The 21348-nt window shown below is 43.4% G+C and overlaps 1 protein-coding gene across 1 annotated transcript in view; it reads left to right on the plus strand.

Moving 5' to 3' along the window:
* Nucleotides 1–11328, plus strand: part of LOC146177702 (uncharacterized) — a 44650-nt gene extending 33322 nt beyond the window's left edge. The window contains exon 5 of the mRNA XM_084581621.1: nucleotides 10842–11328. Within this exon, the coding sequence (XP_084437747.1) occupies nucleotides 10842–11328 (487 nt within the window). The remainder of the gene's footprint in view (nucleotides 1–10841) is intronic.
* The last annotated feature ends 10020 nt before the right edge of the window (nucleotides 11329–21348 follow it).

The raw sequence follows: 21348 nt of genomic DNA on the forward strand, positions 1-21348 counted from the left end.
CGCACTCGGTCAGCAAACCCATTGCAACATCGTCGTCTCGGACAGCAACGAAATTCCTGATGACATCAAAAGCGTCCATCACCTGTACGGCGGTTGCCGCAGCCGGCGCTTCCAGTACGTCGTCGTCTTCATCGGAAGAGTCCTTATCATTCCGGGCAGCTTTTATGATCTGCTCATCACTCACATCTTCGTGAACAACAACACAAGCGTCAGCGCCGATGTATTCGTCGAGCTCGAGATTAGGCGGCACGGTTCCTATTTCTCCCAGCGTTTTCCAGGCGGCCGCGATCCCCGGAGCCGGTGACGCCTCTTCGTCGTCGTCTGTAACGCCTGGTGTTAGGCCAGCAGAGTGTACGGGTCGACCTTCGGCAAATCCGGCGTGCCTGAAACAGTTCACAATTACTGAGCGCCCCAGTGTGCTCCAGGCAGCAGACATAATCTGCAGTGCCACGTACAAGTCCACCTTCGTGTCTCGGCCGGTTTCAGTGTTAAAAAGCAGCCGCTGAATTAACCTCCCGCGGTAAGCGCGCTTCAGGCTAAGAATCACGCCCTGATCGAGAGGCTGTAAGACAGACGTGCAATTGGGAGGGAAAAACCTCAGCTCCGTGTTAGTGAGCTTGACTTCGTCGGAGTGATGCGCTGAACAATTGTCCAAAAGCAAGCAAACTTTACGGCCCTGCCGCTTCATGTCGCGGTCGAATGCCATCATCCACTCGGTGAAAATAGCGCGGGTCATCCATGACTTGTTGTTCGCCTTGTACTGCACAGGTAGGCTACGAGTTCCCTTAAAACAGCGCGGCTTGGCACTTTTGCCTATGACTAACGGCGGACGCTTGTCCGAGCCATCCATGTTTGTGCAAAGCAGCACTGTGATGCGTTTTTTGCTGTGTTTGCCGCCGTGACAGCGCTGCCCCTTGAAGTCGAGCGTCCTAGCCGGCAACATCTCGTAGAATAGCCCGGTCTCGTCGGCGTTGTAAATGTCTGCAGGCGCGAAGTTGCTTAAAATTCCGGCCTTGTTACTCGCCTTCCAAGCAGCTGCTCCGTCCACGTCTGCTGACATTGACTCGCCGCACAACACTTTTCCAACGATGTTATGGCGGGCCTTGAAACGGTTTAGCCAGCCAATGCTGGCTTTAAAATCATCAATGCCAAGTAGGCATGCATAGTTCAAGGCTTTCTGCTGGACGATGCTTCCGGACAGGGGGACGTTGCTGGCTCGTGCTTCCACAAACCACGCATGCACTGCTTTGTCCAACTCTTCATGGAGGGGCCGCGTCACCTTTTTGTGCTTCGAGGATGTGCCTGAAGCAAGTGCCATTCTCACGCTGTCCTTATTGCCTAGAATCGTTGACAGCGAACTTGCAGGAATTCCGAAGTCTTCAGCAATTGCCGCTTTCTTCCTTCCGCTTTCTGCTTGGGCGATTATTTGAGCTTTTTGCTCAAGGGAAAGAGTTTTGCGTTTTTTTACTAGCGTTGCCATCGTGTCCTGCGGATGAAAACTCGTCGTTGTCGAAGAGAAAGGCAGCGAGTGAACAACGCGACCACGACACAAAGCCAAAATGGCGGAACTGCAATCACGTGATTTCATGCTTAATGTGGCTTTGGATTTGACTTGGACTTCTCGCCAATAAAACTAGTTTCGGTTTCGATTTTGAACGCGAAAATTTCGTTGAAGCGGAAACGCTCTGCAAAAATGGTTCGTTGTGCAGAGAAATTTAGGCCATTAATTCTTATAGGATACTCGCGGGGAATAAAAAATTATTCGTTGTCGCGGAAATTTCGTTGTGGCGGGATTCAACAGAAATTTAGCGCCTGCATTTGGCCATGAACTGGCGAGCTCTTTTGGTAAAAAATAGTCTACTAGCATAATATTCGCCCTCTCTCCCCATTTCGATAATCTCAGCTTGGCTGTGTCAATTTACCTAATTTTTTTTGTTCACATGCCTAACATGCTCCAGCAAGTGTGAGGAGGCTGTATTAGAAACTGGGGTGACAATAGAACAGCATTATTTCAACATCATTTTACCATAGTAAATGACCAATTCGAAAATAGAGCTCATGATGGAAACAAAATGCAGCACATTTTTGCTTCGAAAGTAACGGGGTCAGAGACATGAACAACAATGTCTTGAAAAACACGACAATACACAATAGCACATGACTGACAGTGCTGATTAATAAAAAGCAGTGGTTCTTTCCAAGGAACACTTGAAACTTGGGTAATCATGTGGAATGTGCAGCTCATTTGTGCTCGAGGTAGGGTAAAACGGTGCCTGCTGTAAGCAATTTTATGGAGGAGGCAAATAAGTGCTGTTCTGTGAGATTCTAAGGACAAGAGGAACGGCAGTCTCTTAATCTTAGTAAAATTTCAGCTGTCATGTTGAACAATGAAACAAGCTGCAGCACTTTTTATGTGCTCTATGGAGTCAAGTAAGTAGTGTCGATGAAGGACAATGAAAGATGCATATTCAAGTTAAGGCAGAACAAACATTTGATAGGCAAGCTGCTGGGTGGAAGTGAGCGTGCCTCTGAGGTGATATTTTATATAGATGGACGGTTGTCTTTAGCAAAAGCTTTTTCTGTATTGGCTTTTCGTGAAAGAAAACAAAATGAACGCTAGGCACTTGTATGATGACACAACAGTGCCTGGACTTATGCAGTTAATAAGTAAAGAGAATCGGATTCTTTGTGACTAAATGACATTATCAGGCTTTTATAGCGTAAGGGGATTTTTCATAATGAACACCAGCTAGTACTGATCTTCCTGAAAAGCATTGTTGTCAATAGATAGGATCTTTCTATAAATAATGTAATACTCGGCAAACAGTCCGATGGCTGAGGCAATATTTAATGGCACGACATTTATGCAGGAATGGATTTGCTGCTCCATTCTGCTCCAAACTGCTTTCCTTGCTCCATCCTATTCGAAAATACAATATTGCACCATAACTTCTCCAAACTGGCTGCCTTGGTGTTTTGCCATTAAATTTAGCAGAACATGGGAGTCAGGCAGGTTCCTTATTCCGTCTTTCAGGCATTCTCCAACAAAGCCCAACAGCAGTTGACAATTCCAGATTACAAGGAATTGATTTCCATAATTGTGAACAATAAATTGCACTCAGAGTGTGGCTTCTCTGTTCGACACCAGAGTTCAATCTCTCCTGTCTCTTGCGTCGATCTGCTCTCCTCGAATTTGCCCTCTCCCTTGAAGTTTTTTTCACCTGATTGTTGGAAGATCCTTCTTCTTCGTTGTTTTCTTTTTCCAAATTTCTGAACGCCACAGTCGTGGTGGCTTCTTTGACCCCAGACCCCAATGGCCATTACAGCCGTAAGTCATAGCTTCGAAGCACAGACTGCGGTCAGTTTGGAGTACACCCCTCCAAGAGTGGCATGCCTCTCTTCCAGCCTGTGTTTCATTCGCTTCTTACCGCCTTTCAGGCACTAGTCTTCCGGTCCCCATTACTGTTCTTCATCCCTCGTTTTGGGGATGTATTTCGTCCATCACCACTTGTTAGGACGCAGAGCTCACACATAAACACGTAAAAAGACTACTGTTTGTTTTTTCAGTATTCGGTGCAAAACACATCGTACACGACAATGGACTTTTGTCAAACGATGGGCCATTAATGCTGCCTACAGGAAAATATGATTCGATCCAATTCAATTAAGCAAATGTCAGAAGTGCAGCACGTTGGTTGCATGTCAAGAGTTGCATGTCCATGCTATAAGGACTGTCTTAGTTCAAGCAATGGCAGCACACTGGTACCACAGTTATAAGTGTTCTTGCAATGGTAATATGAATAAAATTTTCATAAACTAAGAGATACACGAAGCATGATAAATATTTTTTTCGCGAGGAAATTTGAAACGAGAAACCAGTTTTTTTTTAGTTCCCCACTTCTTTCTATTCGTCACAATTCCTACCAGAGCTTGTTGCACCAACTTTCCAATATCTGTATACTAACACGCCTAGTGCATTTCGATGGAGCGGTCTTGGTGCTGCACAAGTGATTGGAGGAAATTTCAAAAAATGTTCTTTGTGTATGAACTAGCACCACCTCCTAGCCTTCTGAGTCACTGGTAGTAAGAGAAGCGAGAAAAGCAAACACTACAAACTACCACGAAGTGTCGGCCAACTTGTCCAGCTACAAAGATCTACATGAGTTGTTCTGATGCTTCTGCTGCTAAAGCAAGAAGGTATTTCACCACTGAGCCTCTCCTTTAACAACCATCTCAAGCCTACAAAAACGTAGTTGAAGCATTATGGGGTTGGCACCTTGAAGGTGCCAATTGCTACAAATGTTCTCACAAGTGTTGCAAAGCCATACAGGGCCTAATTCCAGTGTGTTGAAATTAAGGAAGCCCCAGCGTCTCTCAAGTGAAAGCATGAGGATGTACTGCCAAAAAGCAGTGAAGTAAACAAGCTAAAAGAGGAAAAGGCTGCTCTTTAGTTTTATCTATCCACCCTGAATGCACTACTGACGAATTCCCAAGAATTTTATAGGCACAAGCATAGGATGAAACAGGATATGCACAAGATAGGGAGCAGAAATATACTGCTCATTGATGTGAACTCCAAGCTAGTGGGAGTGCTTCAATGCATCAATGTGCTACACTCCACATTTGAATCAATGAAACCAAAATAGTCGAAAACTTTTAGTCAAACTTGATATTCAGTATTGTAGTGAAGCAAGCATTCTGTTTGCTGCTAGTCTGTTCTAAATTGTTGTTTAGGTCAGCTGTATTATTTTAATCTTCTGTACATGGTTTGGGCGGTTTGTCCTGGCTCGACAGGGAGGCATGCATAGCCAGCGAAGCACTGAATGTTGAATTAAAATTGACCAAATGAAATTCTTATGTATTTCAGGGATAAAAAAATGCAGTTAATAAAAATGTTTGGCCCTATAAAACATGTTCCAATACATAATTGTTCAAAAATTCTCTTTTTATTGCTCCAAAGCTGCTCCATAATAGCATCATTACTGCCCCCTGGGCTACTCCAAAATGTTCGAGCGTGCTTCCAGCCCTTATTTTGCAGACCAAAAATAATAACAGGCCTATTATACTACCTTGTAGTATGTTAGGTGTTGTACTGTTTAAATAGGATCAATTATTGACAAAAGTGATGATGATGATGATGATTGACAAAAGTGAGCTGCTTACAAATTGAGAAAAAGTTTCTTATTCAAGCAATTGCTAAGGAATTATGGCCCAAAGATGATAGGTCAGCTATCAGACAACAATGTGGAAATGGAATGAAGGCTTTAGTATAGTCGAGGAATACATAGTTATTTTGAGGAGTCTTGTCTTCTGTGTAGCAGCTCATTAGTAAGGCCCAGAGTTGCGTGGCTCATGATAGTATAGTTTTCTAAATCCGTGCTGTATTGGAAAGAAGGAACCTTCTGAAGCCTCCTAAAAATTGTGCCATGTTAGATGCAATGACGTGTTCGAGAAGTTTCATGACATACATGCCAGTGATATCAGGTGATAGCAATGAAAAGCCGTTCACACAATTACCAACATGCCCATTCTTGTTTTTTTAAACAGTCGAGTGGTGGTCATCAATGGTGTCTGGAGCATTTCACGTGGAACGACTGTTTCAGTACATATGGTAGTGATAATTGCTCGCACGATTGTGAGCTTTTGAAAATGCAATGATTTTTGTCGCTTGGTGATCCAGAGCTCGATCAAGTGTCTTGTTCAAAAAAAAAGTAAAACTCAGCAACACCTGTATCCTCAAACTCCTGTCATATGCTGTGGTTGCTGAAATTCGGTGTCATTTGCAACTTGGGCTTGACATTGTTGATCTGCACAAGAAATAGTTAAAAGAAAACTTTTTGAATTCTTTGGAGAGGCATGCATGTCTTGGAACAAAATTTCAAAATTTTCCTCCCTATCGTTGAGCAAATCTGCAAAAACATCACAAGATTCTAAGCAATAGTTGTAAAGTGGTCCTGTGGACTTGCTCTTATTTGGTGCTGCTAGAGTTGTAATCTCACCTGAAAGGCACAAACATCCTTGCCTATTTTTTTCCTGAAGTTCTGCATTCAAGATGTTCAGGGGATCACATAACTATGTGAGAAATACAAGGGGAACAAAGCCACTTCTTATCTTACACATCAGCAGTCTACCTAGTTTCCTTTCTGAGGTACAAAAAATCTCTTCAGCACTTTTCCGCTAGCCATCCACAAGTCGCATCTCTGCTGGATGATTTCCCAGTATGTTCTACCTCTTATTGCACAGATAGAAAGAGATTGTGAACTCCCAATGGAGTGCACTGCACCAAATACAACGTCCATGACAGATTTTATGCTCAGTGACGTGCTGCATAGTACTTCTTGGTGGAAGGTGCAATGCACTGTAAAACACTATCTGTTGACACTGAAACCTTCGTTCTCAAATGTCCCACAAGACTGCTCCTGGTTTCAACCATTAAAGGCTATCTGTCATTTGCAACACACACCATCCCTTCCTAGTGCTAAGTGGTGTGTTGAACAACCCCTTCAAGAATATTAATGTCTTCTGCTGTAGTCATACCTTTTATTGGGATAAAGTTTAGTAGTTCTCCTGTCACCTTGAGATCTTTGCACTCCTAATGAAAATGGCACACCAGGTGTAATCTCGAATGTCAATGTTTGTTGGCGAAAGAAGAAAATGCTTCAAAGTCCTCACACTGGTTCATCAAGGCATCTTCAATGTTGTGACTCAGTAATTTTTTACACAACCTCAAACAGGCAGCTTTTCACTGTAATACCTATCAGCAAAACACTTTCCAGATTTGACAGATATGGGAATTGATGCTTACTGTCACGATTTCTTAAGGTTCTTTGGCTAGACTTTGGAAAAATTCCTACTGCTTTTCAAGTAACGCTTTCAGTTGAGGCATATTTTCATTGGTGATATTTATTTATGATTTCTTACAGGGCCCAGAAAGACAGTGAGTGAGGAGGACAAAAAATGACATATGTAAAAAAAAAAACAGTTAATACATGAAATACAAAGCACAAATGAACAGAAAGTATTGTGCATTACAAAACTTAAGGGTACAAATTTTACATAATTAAAGGTGTTTAGTAGTGGCATGAATGCAAAATATGGTAAGTACATGTCTAGAAAAAAAAAGGTAGTGGTCATATTACTAACGTCAGTCATTGAAAAATTAAAGCGCACAAGAAACCAAAATAAAATTCCATAACAATGAAAAAAAAAATCACAAACTGCAGAACAAAGATAAAGAATTGTTAAGATATCACTACCCCGTCGGGGTGGTGCAGTGGTTACAGCGCTCGACTAGTGTTCCCAAGAATGCGGGATCGAATCCCAGCCTCGCCAGTCGCCTTTCGGTGGAGGCGAAGAGCAAGGCGCCCGTCTGCTGTGTGATGTCAGTGCACGTTAAGGAACCCCAGGAGGTCAAAATTCCGGAGTTCTCCACTACGGCTTCTCTCATAGCCTGAGTTGCTTTGGGACGTTAAACCCCTGAAACCAAACCAAACCTAAGATATCGCAGGAGAAAATGTTTGCCTAGCTAGTCATGGAATGATTAATGGTTGCACATACACGCAATAATGGCAGGAAGATCATTCCAAACTACAGCACATGGAAGTGCGGATGAATAAAAAGCTTGAGTTCTTCCGTGAGTGTGTTTTATGCTGTACTGGTTATGTAGGCAATGTGAAATGCATGAAACAGCTTCCAGAGGTAATGGAGGTGGCCTGGTGCTGTAAGAATATTTATGTAGTAACCATAAAAGAGCTATGGAGCAATGAATGTCTAATGGCTGAAGGCAGGTATCATGCTTGATCTGTGTTAACCTGCATAGCAACTGTAGTGTCATGGAGTACTTGTGTGTCGTGAGACAAGCAGGTCTATTTTGAATGGATTCTAGTGTGTTAATTAAGTAGCTTTGATATGGAACTATGCGGGTGATGCAAATTCTAGTTGTGGCTGTACGAATGCTAGGCATGCCTGTTTTCTTATGCTGTTAAAAGAGGTATGCAAGTTTCGATGCAGGTACTCGAGTGATGTGGAAGCTTTCGCACAAATGGCATGAATGTGCGTGGGCCATGAAATATTGTGCATCAGATGAATGCCTAGATACTTGTGCATGATGAAGCCCGAGACACTGTGATGCTCTCTGTGAGGTACGAAAAGTTATGATTAATACACTTGTGGCTTAAAATCTTGCATTTAGTAGAGTTGATATTCGTTTTTCATTTATTGCACCAGTCTGAGATTAGGTTCAGGTCATTTCGGAGAGCAAGGTGATCAACTATGAATGCGGTCATCTGCGAAAAATTGAAGGGAAGATAAATCCAGTAGATAAATCATTTACAAATATTGAAAACAATAAAGGACCAAGAACACTGCCTTGAGGCATACCAGGTGCTGCATCACAGAGTGAAGAGGTGAAACTGCTGTCGAAAGTAAGAAAGGTGTGAAGCCATGTCAGTGTTAAAGAATCTAGACAAAGAGCATCTAATTTAAAAACAAATGGGAGTGTGCAACACGTTGAAAGCATTAGGAAAATATTGAAAAATGCACTCTGTTTGTAGGTTGCCGTATATGTTGAAATGCAAGTCAGTCGTAATTACAAATAGTTCACCAAATTTCTCAGGATGGCAGGACATGAAATGGTATTGCATACTGTGCTCCTTTGGCGGATAAAAAACTCTGGTTTGCTCTGCAATTCACTAAAGAAATACGACTGTTCCACTTGCGGCTGAAATCTAATTTTCATTTTCAACTTTATGCTTTGTTCATGTCTTCAACAGCGACCTTCCAACATTAAGCTTTCAGAGCATAAAGGCAATATTTTTACTGTATTTTACTGACTTTAAAAAAACATTAAAATATATATTTTAAATGTGCAACGCAAATTAGAGCATGCAATCCTTAAGTAGCATTTGGCGTGGCGACGCATCGTAATGCAGCTTTCCGAAGAGTATCACAAGAATGACTTAGAAGCAGACAAAAAATAATTTCAAATCATCCCACAACAAGGAAAGGCAGGAGCCAGCTTAATTTTGTCTTCATCCTGGAAGCCCTAATGTTTGCCTGGAATTCCTAATCTCTGCTTGCAATAATTTGTAGATGTAAGCACGAATATTTTCAAACTTGTAGCCTTTCTCACATTGCATATTGTGGCAATTGCAGCGGTAGTTTTTCAGTCTATACCTAAGGGTAAGAATGAGGTTTTTGAAATGAAGGAGGAATAAGAACAAAGTTTTCAGCATGCTGCTGGCAATCAGGAAGGCCACACCTTGAAGGGAAAGAAATATGTGGCAGATGGAAATCCTTGCTTCCTCATTCAATACGGAAACAAGGACTTGGAAAGGGCTGCAGGCACTGCATGCTACCCCACATGACAAAAAAAAAAGCCCTTACAGTCTGCTCACAGAGGCATACTCTGTGTGTAATGCGATTTGTGCCCTTAGTGCCTTGAGAACTTGCTTTAGTTGCGAATCCCATTTTCTTCACAGCACTGAAAAAACATAATGCGATTGTTAATGCAGTGCCCCACAAGGCAAGTAATGGGCTAATTCACGGATTTAGTTTGCCCTCGGCTACTGGGAACTGCATTTTCAATGCCCTTTATCGTCACCTCAGCGGGTTCTCCTCATACAAGATAAAAGTTAATCAGTGACTCACAGTGATCTGGATAGGGACAAGGCAGGATTTTACTGCCCTTCAGTTCTCACACCAAATTATAGCTACCTGCTGACACAGAGCAACAGGTAGCTGTGAGTGAGATCGCCTGGAAAGAGATAGACGCAATTAAAGATCAGTTTAGTGTTGTTAGGCTAAATGTGAATTAGGTGCTCTAACACTTCACATTTTCACTTTATTTTCAGGGCGCAAATATTAGCATACTGTCTTACTTTTCTGAAAGACCACTCTTTATAGTTATGTTGCTGCTACACGTATACTAAGCCATACAAACATATCCGCATGGCCTAGGTATAGTATGTGTGCCTGACTCAGGATTCAGTGGTCCCATTCGCACCTCAAAGGAGCTACACAAATTGGCTGCTGCTGCCAACTTGGCCATGTCATTTCGTCTCATGACATCACATAGCCCTTGAAACGGTCAGTGGCCAGCCATGTCACCTGCCAACTTCCACTTTCCACAAGCATGCTCGTGAGAAGGCCAGACAAACAGACATTGGAGAAATGCTGAAGTGGGATTCTTATGGGCGGCTGTTTAAATAAAAACATTCAACAGAACATTTGTTGATGACTCAGCTTCTCTTCAATGAAAAGATGGCTTAGACAGAGTTTTTGATATGGTACGAATTATACCATTGTCACTTATTGTGAAGAGAGGAAATTTAGACGTTGATGCAAAATAGAAGGGGTTCTCTATCTTTCTCTATATGCACTTTTGAATACAGTTAATGTTCATCCTGACTGCGCTTACATTAACGGGGTCCTACCTTTTTGTTTCCATGAAGTGACTGTCATTCCTGGCAATATGTTTTTGGTTGATCTCAGTTTAGAAACAAAGTTGGTGGTGAAGCTGAATCATGAGCTGACTTGTGAAGCCAACACATATTTCTGGAACAAAGGCTGAAATTTGAGGACCCAGCTCAACACATTCCTTCCCTCTGCAAGCCACATACTTGAGACTTTTATTATACCTTTCCAATGAATAGTCACTAGGCATCGTCATATTGTTCACTTGACTGCTTTTTCCACTTGGCACTAGCATAGTGGACGCTGCAGTGGAACTGGTTTTTCAGCAGCCTAGACACGAGAAGTGAACAATATGGTGATGACCATACATGCTTTCTAATTTGTCTCAATCTGCCTTGGTTCTGAAGAAAGTGTTTTTTTTTTTTCAGCATCGCTTCCTGGATTCATCAAAAGCGCCCAAGAGACACTTTTTTGCTGACGACGGTTACCATCTGTCAGCTGGTGAGGGTATTCGGGAGGTGTCCGAGATCGTTGTCAGGGCCTTGGCTAAAGTGTACGGAGCAGGCATCCTTGGACCTTTCTCTAGAGCACCAGCCAGGCACATCATTTTTCGGTGCAGTCTCTGCGGTTCGAAGGGCCACGAGTACGGGGAGTGCTATGAGTACTGCAGGCTGTAGGACCTGCACTGTAACCTACAGGACTCATAGCAGTGGGTATTGCCGTGAAAGTGAGACCTGGGCCCGCATTCCAAGGTTACGTCGTTATCAAAGTGTCGCTGTCTCATGCGACTTCGAGTCATCTGATTGGTGGAAACACCGGAACATTATCTTCCAGTTTCGTGGTGGTAACACCCGGTTCTGGCATTTCAACCAATCAGATGACTCGAGGTCACGTGAGATAGCAACACTTCGATAACAACGCAAACTCGGAATATGGGCCCTGTTCGGTTTGATGCATGAGCTGTGCCCGCTGCTTGAAGACTGGGTACATCACCTGTGATCCTTTAATGTGCACTGACATGATAAATGGATGCCTTGTGCATGGCCTTAATTGAAACGCAGCTGCCGTGGATGCGATTGAAGGCATGACTTCAAAATCATCACTTAAGCACCTTAACCGCTGAGTGGTTCCTGTTATTTATTTATTTTATTTATTTAGAATACTGCCAACCCCAAAGGGGTCATTACAGGAGTGGGTTCACAAATGAGGGCAATAGGAGAAAACAAATGCACATGAAGAAGTACGAAAGTTACAGAACCAGTGCAAATAGTTGCTGCAACAATTTATGGGTCTAGATGGTGTACAGTTTGCTTCAGCAAAAAAGAAAAAAAACACAATAACAAGCCAAATTCTTTTTTTTTCCTATTCATGGTCAACGAAAAAAGGCCAGTAGCCTTGAAATATCAACCACAGCATGCTAACTGTGCTAACACAGCCTCAAGAGAAAATGAAGTATCAGAACGAGAAGCATGGTGGGATCGGTAAACTAAACAGTGCTACTACTTGATTTGAGGCATTTCTGCACTACCTGAAACATATGGCAGTACAGATGCGTAGCACCACCTGTTCATAATTGGCAATACCCAATTAGAGCCATTGCATTGTTAAGGGGATTATGGCACTGTATGTACTGCCACCGCAACTTGTAACCATATTAGGCCACAGTCAGTGCAAACCGTGCAGAAGCATAGCGAACAAGTGTCACATCCTAGCTTCCACGGTTGTTTAGTCATCTCTGAATTTCTCATTTTGGACGCCTTTCTCTACAGCATGCAATTTTATTTATGTGAGGCATTCAGTGGTTTCACATTTGTCCATGACTGAAGCATTAACCAGCAAGTTGCAAGCTGTAGTCATGAACTGATAACAGTTTCAATTTATCTTTTTGCCTCATCATGTAACTCTCATTAATACAATCCCTCTGGTAACGGCATTTTATTTTGTTAGCAATGCTCTGGACGTAAAGACACTAATACAGTTCAATGAATTTAACAAACAAGTCATCATTACATTACATTTGACTGCACAGAGGTGCCTCATATGTTGCTGGAAAAAAAAAATAATTCTTTCAGAAGTTACAGTCACAAAAAGATGAGAAAAGAGTTCTGAAATAATCTTCAGAAAATCTCTACTGAACCTTCACAAAATCTCTACTGAACAGTTTCAGCAGAACCTGCAGTGGAGAAATGTGAAAGCCTACTGCACACGGTACATAGAGCGCCCCTTGTCGAACACAGCCAGCATTCCGTTGAACGCATCAAAGTTCACCGGCAATCTATAATTGTTTTACAGGAAAGGAAAGACACCGTATATGTCACTCGCAGAATCTCGCAGACAAATCTCGCTGACAAATCTCGCTGACACGAGATTTTCACCATGAGCCTAGAAAGGCTTTAGCCTTAATAAAAAAGAAACTGAACACTTCAGCCCCCAGATATGACACGGTGCTTTTTTTTTTTTTTTGAGACTGCACAGTAAACGTTGAATATTCTGGTGTGAATAAGTGTTTAAAGCACTAAAGATGAACAGTATTCACGATTTGTTGCTTTTAGTTATCTATGTTATGATCTACCTGCTAACATTTTATTGTGCATGTTACTTTCTGTGGACAATTCTGTCATCTTTTGCTATCCTTGATCACCGTGGCGCCTCTAGTGTGACCTAAATGCCATGTTAACATGTTTGAAGGAAAGAAGCCAACAGTCGGCGAGGCCAAGGAAAGCGTTGGGGATGTTACTTTATGTCCTTTTTTTTTTTTTTTTAATGCTTACTCGGATAATCACAGAAGTTAGTAATGTAATCTTGTTTAGGGGAAAGATAATTAAACACGAAGTAGCAGAAAAAACAACGTGCCGATGGTGGGAACAGAACCCACGACCTCCGAATATCGCGTCCGGTGCTCTTCCAACTGAGCTACATCGGCCGCTGTCCCCCCTGCTACTTGCTTGGGTATTTATGTTGTCTGTATACGAACCTTGAGAGTGTTCACCAGCTCCACCTTCAACCATAGCGGCGGACGTAGAACGTCCTTTGTTACCGCCAGCGTCATGTAGAACGTGATCAAGAGCGAGGGCGAAAGCTGTGCTAGAACCCTCTTACGCTAGCTATGGCTTCAATACTGCCAGAACTGAGACCCCCGTAAGCTACAAGCAGATCAATTAAGGGGAAATGAGGGTGCTCGTTATAATACATGAAGGAAAGAAGCCAACAGCCGGCGAGGCCAAGGAAAGTGTTGGGGATGTTACTTTATGTCCTTTTTTTTTTTTAATATTTACTTGGATAATCACAGAAATTAGTTATGTAATCTTGTTTAGGGGAAAGATAATTAAACACGAAGTAGCAGAAAAAACAACGTGCCGATGGTGGGAACCGAACCCACAACCTCCGAATATCGCGTCCGGTGCTCTTCCAACTGAGCTACATCGGCCGCTGTCCCCCCTGCTACTTGCTTGGGTATTTATGTTGTCTATATACGAACCTTGAGAGTGTTCACCAGCGCCACCCTCAACCATAGCGGCGGACGTAGAACGTCCTTTGTTACCACCAGCGTCACGTAGCACCCTCATTTCCCCTTAATTGATCTGCATGTTAACATGTTGGAATGCTTTGAAAAAATGGCTCAATACACATCTAAATGAAAAACAGGTGGTTTTTTCTGTGACAGCACAAGCCCTAATTTCTCATACAGTGTCTATAACACCACAGTAGTGAGGCACAAAATATTTTTAACTGTTTGTACTTGCATTTCATTCATGTTTTTTGGTTCTGCCCGTACTTGTTCAGTCAGCAGGCATGTTCGGATGAGGTCGTTGTTCTGAATTCGTGCTCGTGGCACTGTTAACACTCAAGCAAGTTCTTTTGTGGTCTGTACTTGTGCTCCAGATTGGGAGCTGTGAAATGGGCACCTACACAAAACTACCCATAATGTTTTCTTCATGAAGATGCCTAGATAAATCCAGATAGTAGGTGATTATAGTATTGGCTATAGAAATAGTAAGAGGCAGTTATTAGGCTAGTGTGCAGAATGCAATAGCTTGAGTAATGGATACCTTCTTTAGCAAAAATTCAGCAAACTGAAGCATTGGATTTGAGCCCGGAAAAGCCAGAATGGGGAGACAAAATATTAAATTGAGTTCATATTGTGCTCAAACCCTGGCATTGTGCAGGATGTAGAAGTAATCGGAAATATGAAATGCAGTGACTGCAGAATTAAGGTCGCAAATTAGTCTGTATTGTAAGAAGGAATGGAACTAAAAAGTAAGGCAGAAGTCCATCAATGAACTAGCAGTGAGAGAGAAAGTAGAGGAATTTTGGGTCCCGCTACAGAACAAATATGCTTTAAACCGAGGAAGACGACCTTAGCTTTCAAGCAGTGAAAGATAATTTGAGATATCATTACTTTTATTTTTATTTGTTTATTATAACCTCAAGGGTCCCCAGGTGAGACATTATTTGTAAGGTGATTCATTATCATCAGCCTGATTATACCCACTGCAGGGCGAAGGCCTCTCCCATATTTCTCCACTTTACCCGGTTCTTTGCTAGCTGCATCCACTTGACCCCTGCGAACTTCTTAATCTCATCCGCCCACCTAACTTTCTGCCGCCCCCTACTACGCTTTCCTTCCCTTGGAATCCACTTTGTTACTCTCAGCGACCATCGGTTATCCTCTCTTCGTACTACATGTCCTGCCCATGTCCATTTCTTCTTCTTAATTTCTACTAGAATGTCAGTAACTTGAGTTATTTCTCTCACCCACTCTGCACGCTTTCTATCTCTTAATGTTACCCCTACCATTTTTCGTTCCATAGCCCTCTGGGTTGTCCTCAACTTGGTGATTACAAGATGATTACAAAGATGATAAAGCCTCTGCAGTCTTGAAATGAGCAGGGTCGTAGATTAGCACAAGACTGCTGGGAAGGTCATTCCAGTTTAGAATGCAGTAGTGCGGACACAACGCGGGATGACCCTGTTAGAATGGCCTGTGTGGGATGTTCGACGTACCGGTTGGGTAAGTTGGCTGTCATGAGGAGAACTATAAAAAAACTTGTGATAAAGGAAGAGGCATGAAATTTGGCGATGGAAAGCGAGAGAAGGAAATTGAAGCTTTAAGGTGGATATGCTAAAGTATCGTCACCAGTTTGAAAGGATAAAGCGAGTAGCATGGTTACGTACAGATTCAAGAGCTGTGATAAGGTTAGCTTTGTGCAGATTAAAGATTGCGCTAGTGTGTTAAAATTTAGATCGCACAAGTGTTTTGTAAGTTAAGTTAATAATTTTAATGGAAAAGGAGCCATGCGTAGGTTACGACTAAGGTAGCCAATTGTTCGATGAGATGAATTTATTAATATGGTTAACATGGTAAGTTCATGATAAATCACTAGTTAGGGTAATACCAAGGTAATTAAAGGAGTTAGTGGAAGTAATGGCAGAATCGTTAATTTTATCAGCAGGCGGAGTACAATTTTGACGGTGGTGGAAAGTAGTACTGTCTTTGTGTTATTTAAAGAGATCAGCCACGCTGAGCACCATTGATGTATGCCATTGAGGTAATTTTGAAGCAGATGCGTCGCTAGGGTCATCCGCACCCGGTGTAAAAACGCCCCCCCCCCCCTTTCTCGCGCATTTTTAAGCACAGAATCGCAACTTCCTTTCTACCTCTTCTGTTCTCATGGTTTGCTTTGAAATCAAGTTCGCTCTGCACCCAACCCTGCAGTGCGAGTGAATTGGCTTTTTTTTTTCTTTGTAACACTTAGACGCAGTGATGGTGCCCCACGACAAATAATTCAGCAAAACATCACATTAAAAGCACATATTTTTGTAAAATGTAGAAAAACTAGCACTTATAAGTTGCTAGGAAATTCACTGAGCAAGCAACTTAAGACAGGTGATTGCCCAGTATGAGACCATAAGAAAAAATGGGCCTTATGCATTACGCATTGTGTAAACATTCCATGCTTTTCGGTGTTTTGAAAGTGTAAGGCCGAGGAGCGAGAAAGGCACAGGAGATAAATGAAAAAACAAAGACTGCCGGAAAGATACTGCCAGTGGTCCTTGCTTGAGAAAGGAGAATGAACTACACGTACACAAAAAGAGGCGATGCGGCGGAGCGGCTGCTGACAGTTGCCGTCTAATGCTCCCGCGCACAGGGGTTTCCAATGGGTGTCGGGTACCTTAGCTGATGTTTACAGGGGATACACGCACATACACAGGCCGCTGCAACGTTAAAATGGTGTGGAGTCTCTGGCATAAACTAAGGCATGTGTTCAAGCACTCTCACAACAGTCTAATTCGGTCTACGAGAAGATCCAGTCAGTGCCTCAGCGAGACCAATGAGTGCATTTTTGTGCCTTCACACAATAATTCATTTCGTTCCCCCCCCCCCGCCCCCCGCCCCGCCCCTTCAAACGCTGCACCCGGTGCGGACCGCACCCGCCTTGCGACGCCACTGTTTTGAAGGACAGAAGTATCGTCGGTGTTGGTTATAGGGCGGTAGAGTACACAGTTATCTACGATGAGGCGGATGGTAGATATTAGCGTGGAAGGCAGGTCGTTCATGTATATTAAAGAGATTAAGGGGCCCAGGACTGTGCCTTGAGGCACTCCTGAAAGAACATGCGAGTAAGTCGATGAGAAGTTGTTAGCAAAACCAAATTACATGCAATCTGTTAAACAACTTCGGATCCGGTTGAAGACAAGTGAATGAAGATTTAAAAGGGACAGTTTGAGTAAGAGGCGGGAGTGAGGTACTTTATGGAATGCTTTCTCAAAATCCTAGAATAATGCATCAGTTGGGTATTGTGGTCAAGATTGGAATGAATATCATGCAGGAACAAAGCTGATTGGGTTTCACATGAATGACCTTTCTTTAAGATTGGATGGAAAAAGCTGACTGACGCTAGAAATGTAGCAACATTGTCGTGTTCCATGATTTTAGAGCATACACTAGTTAGCGAAATGGGTCGATAATTACCTGAAGATGATTGATCACCTTTTTTGGCTGCGATGACCTTCTCAATTGGCCAGTCAAGCGGAACGGAGCCAGTATCAAAAGACTGCTGAAAAATTAGTGAAAGAATAAGACTTGAAACATATTGTTACGGAGCACAGTATCGAGACGACGATGATGTGCTGGCGTGAAGTAGGGAAGAAGACGACGCTCAGGTTTAGCTGGCTTCGTTCTGTGGTGTGTGGTATGCATCTAACAGTGAACTAGCGTTTACCGTTGTGTACTTTTCCTTAACAATATTTACTGTTTTTCAAAGCTTTGGAATTAATTCCGCCGATACCGCAGGAAGATGAACATTTAAGTGAATTGATAATATTGTTACGTGGCGGAAAGCGATGACAACAGGAGAACAGAGGACAGAGAGAAGATGCTCGATGACAGTGAGATGACATTTAATGAATCTGTGTGTGGGCCTAGCGTGCGCGCTCCTGCCCGCGCCACTGCCTTCTTCCTCCTTCGTCCGTAACAATATTAACAACTTCATACAGTTGAATGTGATGCTGTCCATTGGCGGATGTGGCAATGGTGGAAGGTTGGAAATATCATGAGTGCACCTCAGAAATAGATGGTAGGATGGTTAGACAGGATACTGGTAAACTGTCTGAGGGGATGAAATATTTGGTCAAAAAAAAAACAAAAGGTGGGACCCTCCTACCAAAAAGACAGGATAGAACTGGCAGAGCTATTATAGCTAATCAACAGGCGTAAAGTGCCCAATGTAAAGCGCTATATGGAGAAAATTGAGCATAGAAAGAATGGCAGTAGCCTAAACGCAAGAGAACACTATGCGAGGCAAAAATTTTACCTATACGCTCTATACGGAGAAAATTGAGCATAGAAAGAATGGCAGTAGCCTAAACGCAAGAGAACACTATGCGAGGCAAAAATTTGACCTATACGCTCATTGATAAGGTGGGCAACGCCATTACCAATATGGATGACATAGTCATAGCAGGCGAACAGTTCTGCATTCATCTATACAGTAGCCGAAGTAATCGGGACAATGATGAGAATGACAGTAGTGCAGGACAAGCAGATGTTCAATCAATAACAAAGGACGAGTTTAAGACAGCTATAGAAAGTGTGATAAGAGGGAAAGAAACTGGGTAAGATTAGGTAACTGCTTATTTTTGAAAGAGGGTAGGGATATTGCAGTACAATTATGTGTGCCATGACTTGAACAGCACCGAAATCTGTGAAGGACGCTAACTATATATAAATTTGCTAAAATAATCACTAATAGAATCAGGACAACCTTTGACTTCAATTGACCACAGGATCAAGCAGGTTTTTGGTAAAGCTTCTCTTCATGATAGTATCCATACTGTGAAACAGGTGATAGAAAAATGCTCTGGATAGAATTAATATAACCAGCCCTTTGATTACGCAAAAGCATTTGACTGGGTCGAAAGCTCAGCAGTCATGCTGACATTGTAAAACCAGGGTGTAGGTGAGCCACATGTGAAATTGCTGGGAGTTATCTATAGTGGCTGCACAGCAACTGCATATACAGTGGAAAAAATACTTTTATATTGGAGCAGTTTATGAGATAGGATCGGGTAAAATGACCTACCAGAATCCGGTTCCAATATACAGATTTCGCCCTGCTTTACTTTCCTATTCCTTTACTAATGCGATATCAGCATTATCAGTATTGTCATTTTCTCAATACTTGATACATTTGACTAAATGAAATATGCAAATTATGTACAATTGCTTGATGTAATTGGCAGCAAACAGTACAGAATTATCCACCTTCATCCCCTCCCTTACGGCGCGGTTCAGGTGTCCACAGAGCAAGTGTGACAGATACTGCACCTTTCCCTTCCTACGAACCAACCAACCAACCAACCACCCATCCACCCACCCATCCACCCATCCACCCATCCACCCACCCACCCACCCACCCACCCACCCACCCATCCATCCATCCATCCATCCATCCATCCATCCATCCATCCATCCATCCATCCATCCATCCATCCATCCACCCACCCACCCACCCACCCACCCACCCACCCACCCATCCGTCCGTCCGTCCGTCCGTCCGTCCGTCCGTCCGTCCGTCCGTCCGTCCGTCCGTCCGTCCGTCCGTCCGTCCGTCCGTCCGTCCGTCCGTCCGTCCGTCCGTCCGTCCGTCCGTCCGTCCGTCCGTCCGTCCGTCCGTCCGTCCGTCCGTCCGTCCGTCCGTCCGTCCGTCCGTCCGTCCGTCCGTCCGTCCGTCCGTCCGTCCGTCCGTCCGTCCGTCCGTCCGTCCGTCCGTCCGTCCGTCCGTCCGTCCGTCCGTCCGTCCGTCCGTCCGTCCGTCCGTCCGTCCGTCCGTCCGTCCGTCCGTCCGTCCGTCCGTCCGTCCGTCCGTCCGTCCGTCCGTCCGTCCGTCCGTCCGTCCGTCCGTCCGTCCGTCCGTCCGTCCGTCCGTCCGTCCGTCCGTCCGTCCGTCCGTCCGTCCGTCCGTCCGTCCGTCCGTCCGTCCGTCCGTCCGTCCGTCCGTCCGTCCGTCCGTCCGTCCGTCCGTCCGTCCGTCCGTCCGTCCGTCCGTCCGTCCGTCCGTCCATCCATCCATCCATCCATCCATCCATCCATCCATCCATCCATCCCGTAGGAGCACTCGAGCAGACGACGCTCTGGCGCGTGATTCCTCTGAGCAGCGCCACCAAGCGACAAATAGTGGATATATTGTCTAAACAAATAAGAACATATTTAAAGCCCACCGTTCCCGTCGTTTTGGTGGCTCAATTGATTAACACCACGCATCTCTTCACTGATGCCACTTAAACATGCGTTCGACTCCTGTGTTTTATTGTTTTTTCTGAATATTTTTTTTTTTTTTTTCAGTTGTCTTCACTGTAATTATATTCTGCCTTCAGTGAGCGTAGGTTACCTTTAGGTTGCGTTTATAGACACCTTTAAGTAACAATCGGTATGACAACAGTTACACTAAGCAATTACCTTTCCCACAATCATTTCATGCCTCAGTGAGTGTATGTTACCTTTAGGTTGCGTTCACTGACATCTTTCAGCAACAATCGCCCTTTACAGTGAGTGTATGTTACCTTTAGGTTGCGTTCACAGAGATCTTTCAGCAACAATCGCCGTTTAACTCGCTGAAAGCGTCGTCTGTTCCAGTGCGCCTATGGGATATGGTATGGCAATACGCTTCCCGGTGTGGTCAGGACAATGAGGGCTGCAAATGTCGGTCAGCGAGTGTACCGCAGGATGACGGCTTCACTGCGCTGTGTTTCTTGCAATGCCGTGAAGCTGCTCATATTGACAACATCGCCGTTTATCAAGAAGTATCGGTTAACTTTTAAGCATATATACCACTCACGACAAGCGGAATACAGTGCCTACATGCGGTAAGTTTGAAAAGTTGTGCTTAGACGACATAGGCACGCCATGGGCACGCCGCGCGGGCTCATCTTGAACAGCGTGTGCTTTCTTTAGAACGGTGCGTAGTTTTTTTATTGCTTGAGGTTTAACGAACGCGTACTAAATAATTTGAAATTGTTATTGAATTTTATCATAGAGTTCCGTATGCTTGCATAACCTGCACAGAAATAATTTTTTTTTTTTTTTTTGCAGTTGCTAACAGGCTTTTTAAAATCGAAACCAGAAGATATAGAAGTTCAGTATTCATTATTCGGTACATGTAAGAGTAATACACCTGTTGTAGTTAATATTAATGCACGACTAGAGTACGCAGATTAGCATAGAGTTAATATACAAACTCGGCAGCTTAGGCCTCTTTTTCAATGCGTACATATATAGATGCACGGCATTTCGTCTGCACGTTATTCCATGCTGGGGGCACTGAAAAGTTCTTATTAATGAAATATTGGTGTGCGTTTTGAAAAGCATTTAAAGCGCACAACTAAATTAGATAAGGTTTTCTTTTTCGTAATGTGCTTGCGTTCGCCGCTAGGAGT

Source organism: Amblyomma maculatum, chromosome 10, assembly GCF_055883805.1.
Source record: "Amblyomma maculatum isolate TAMU_Amacu chromosome 10, ASM5588380v1, whole genome shotgun sequence".
NCBI lineage: Eukaryota > Metazoa > Arthropoda > Arachnida > Ixodida > Ixodidae > Amblyomma > Amblyomma maculatum.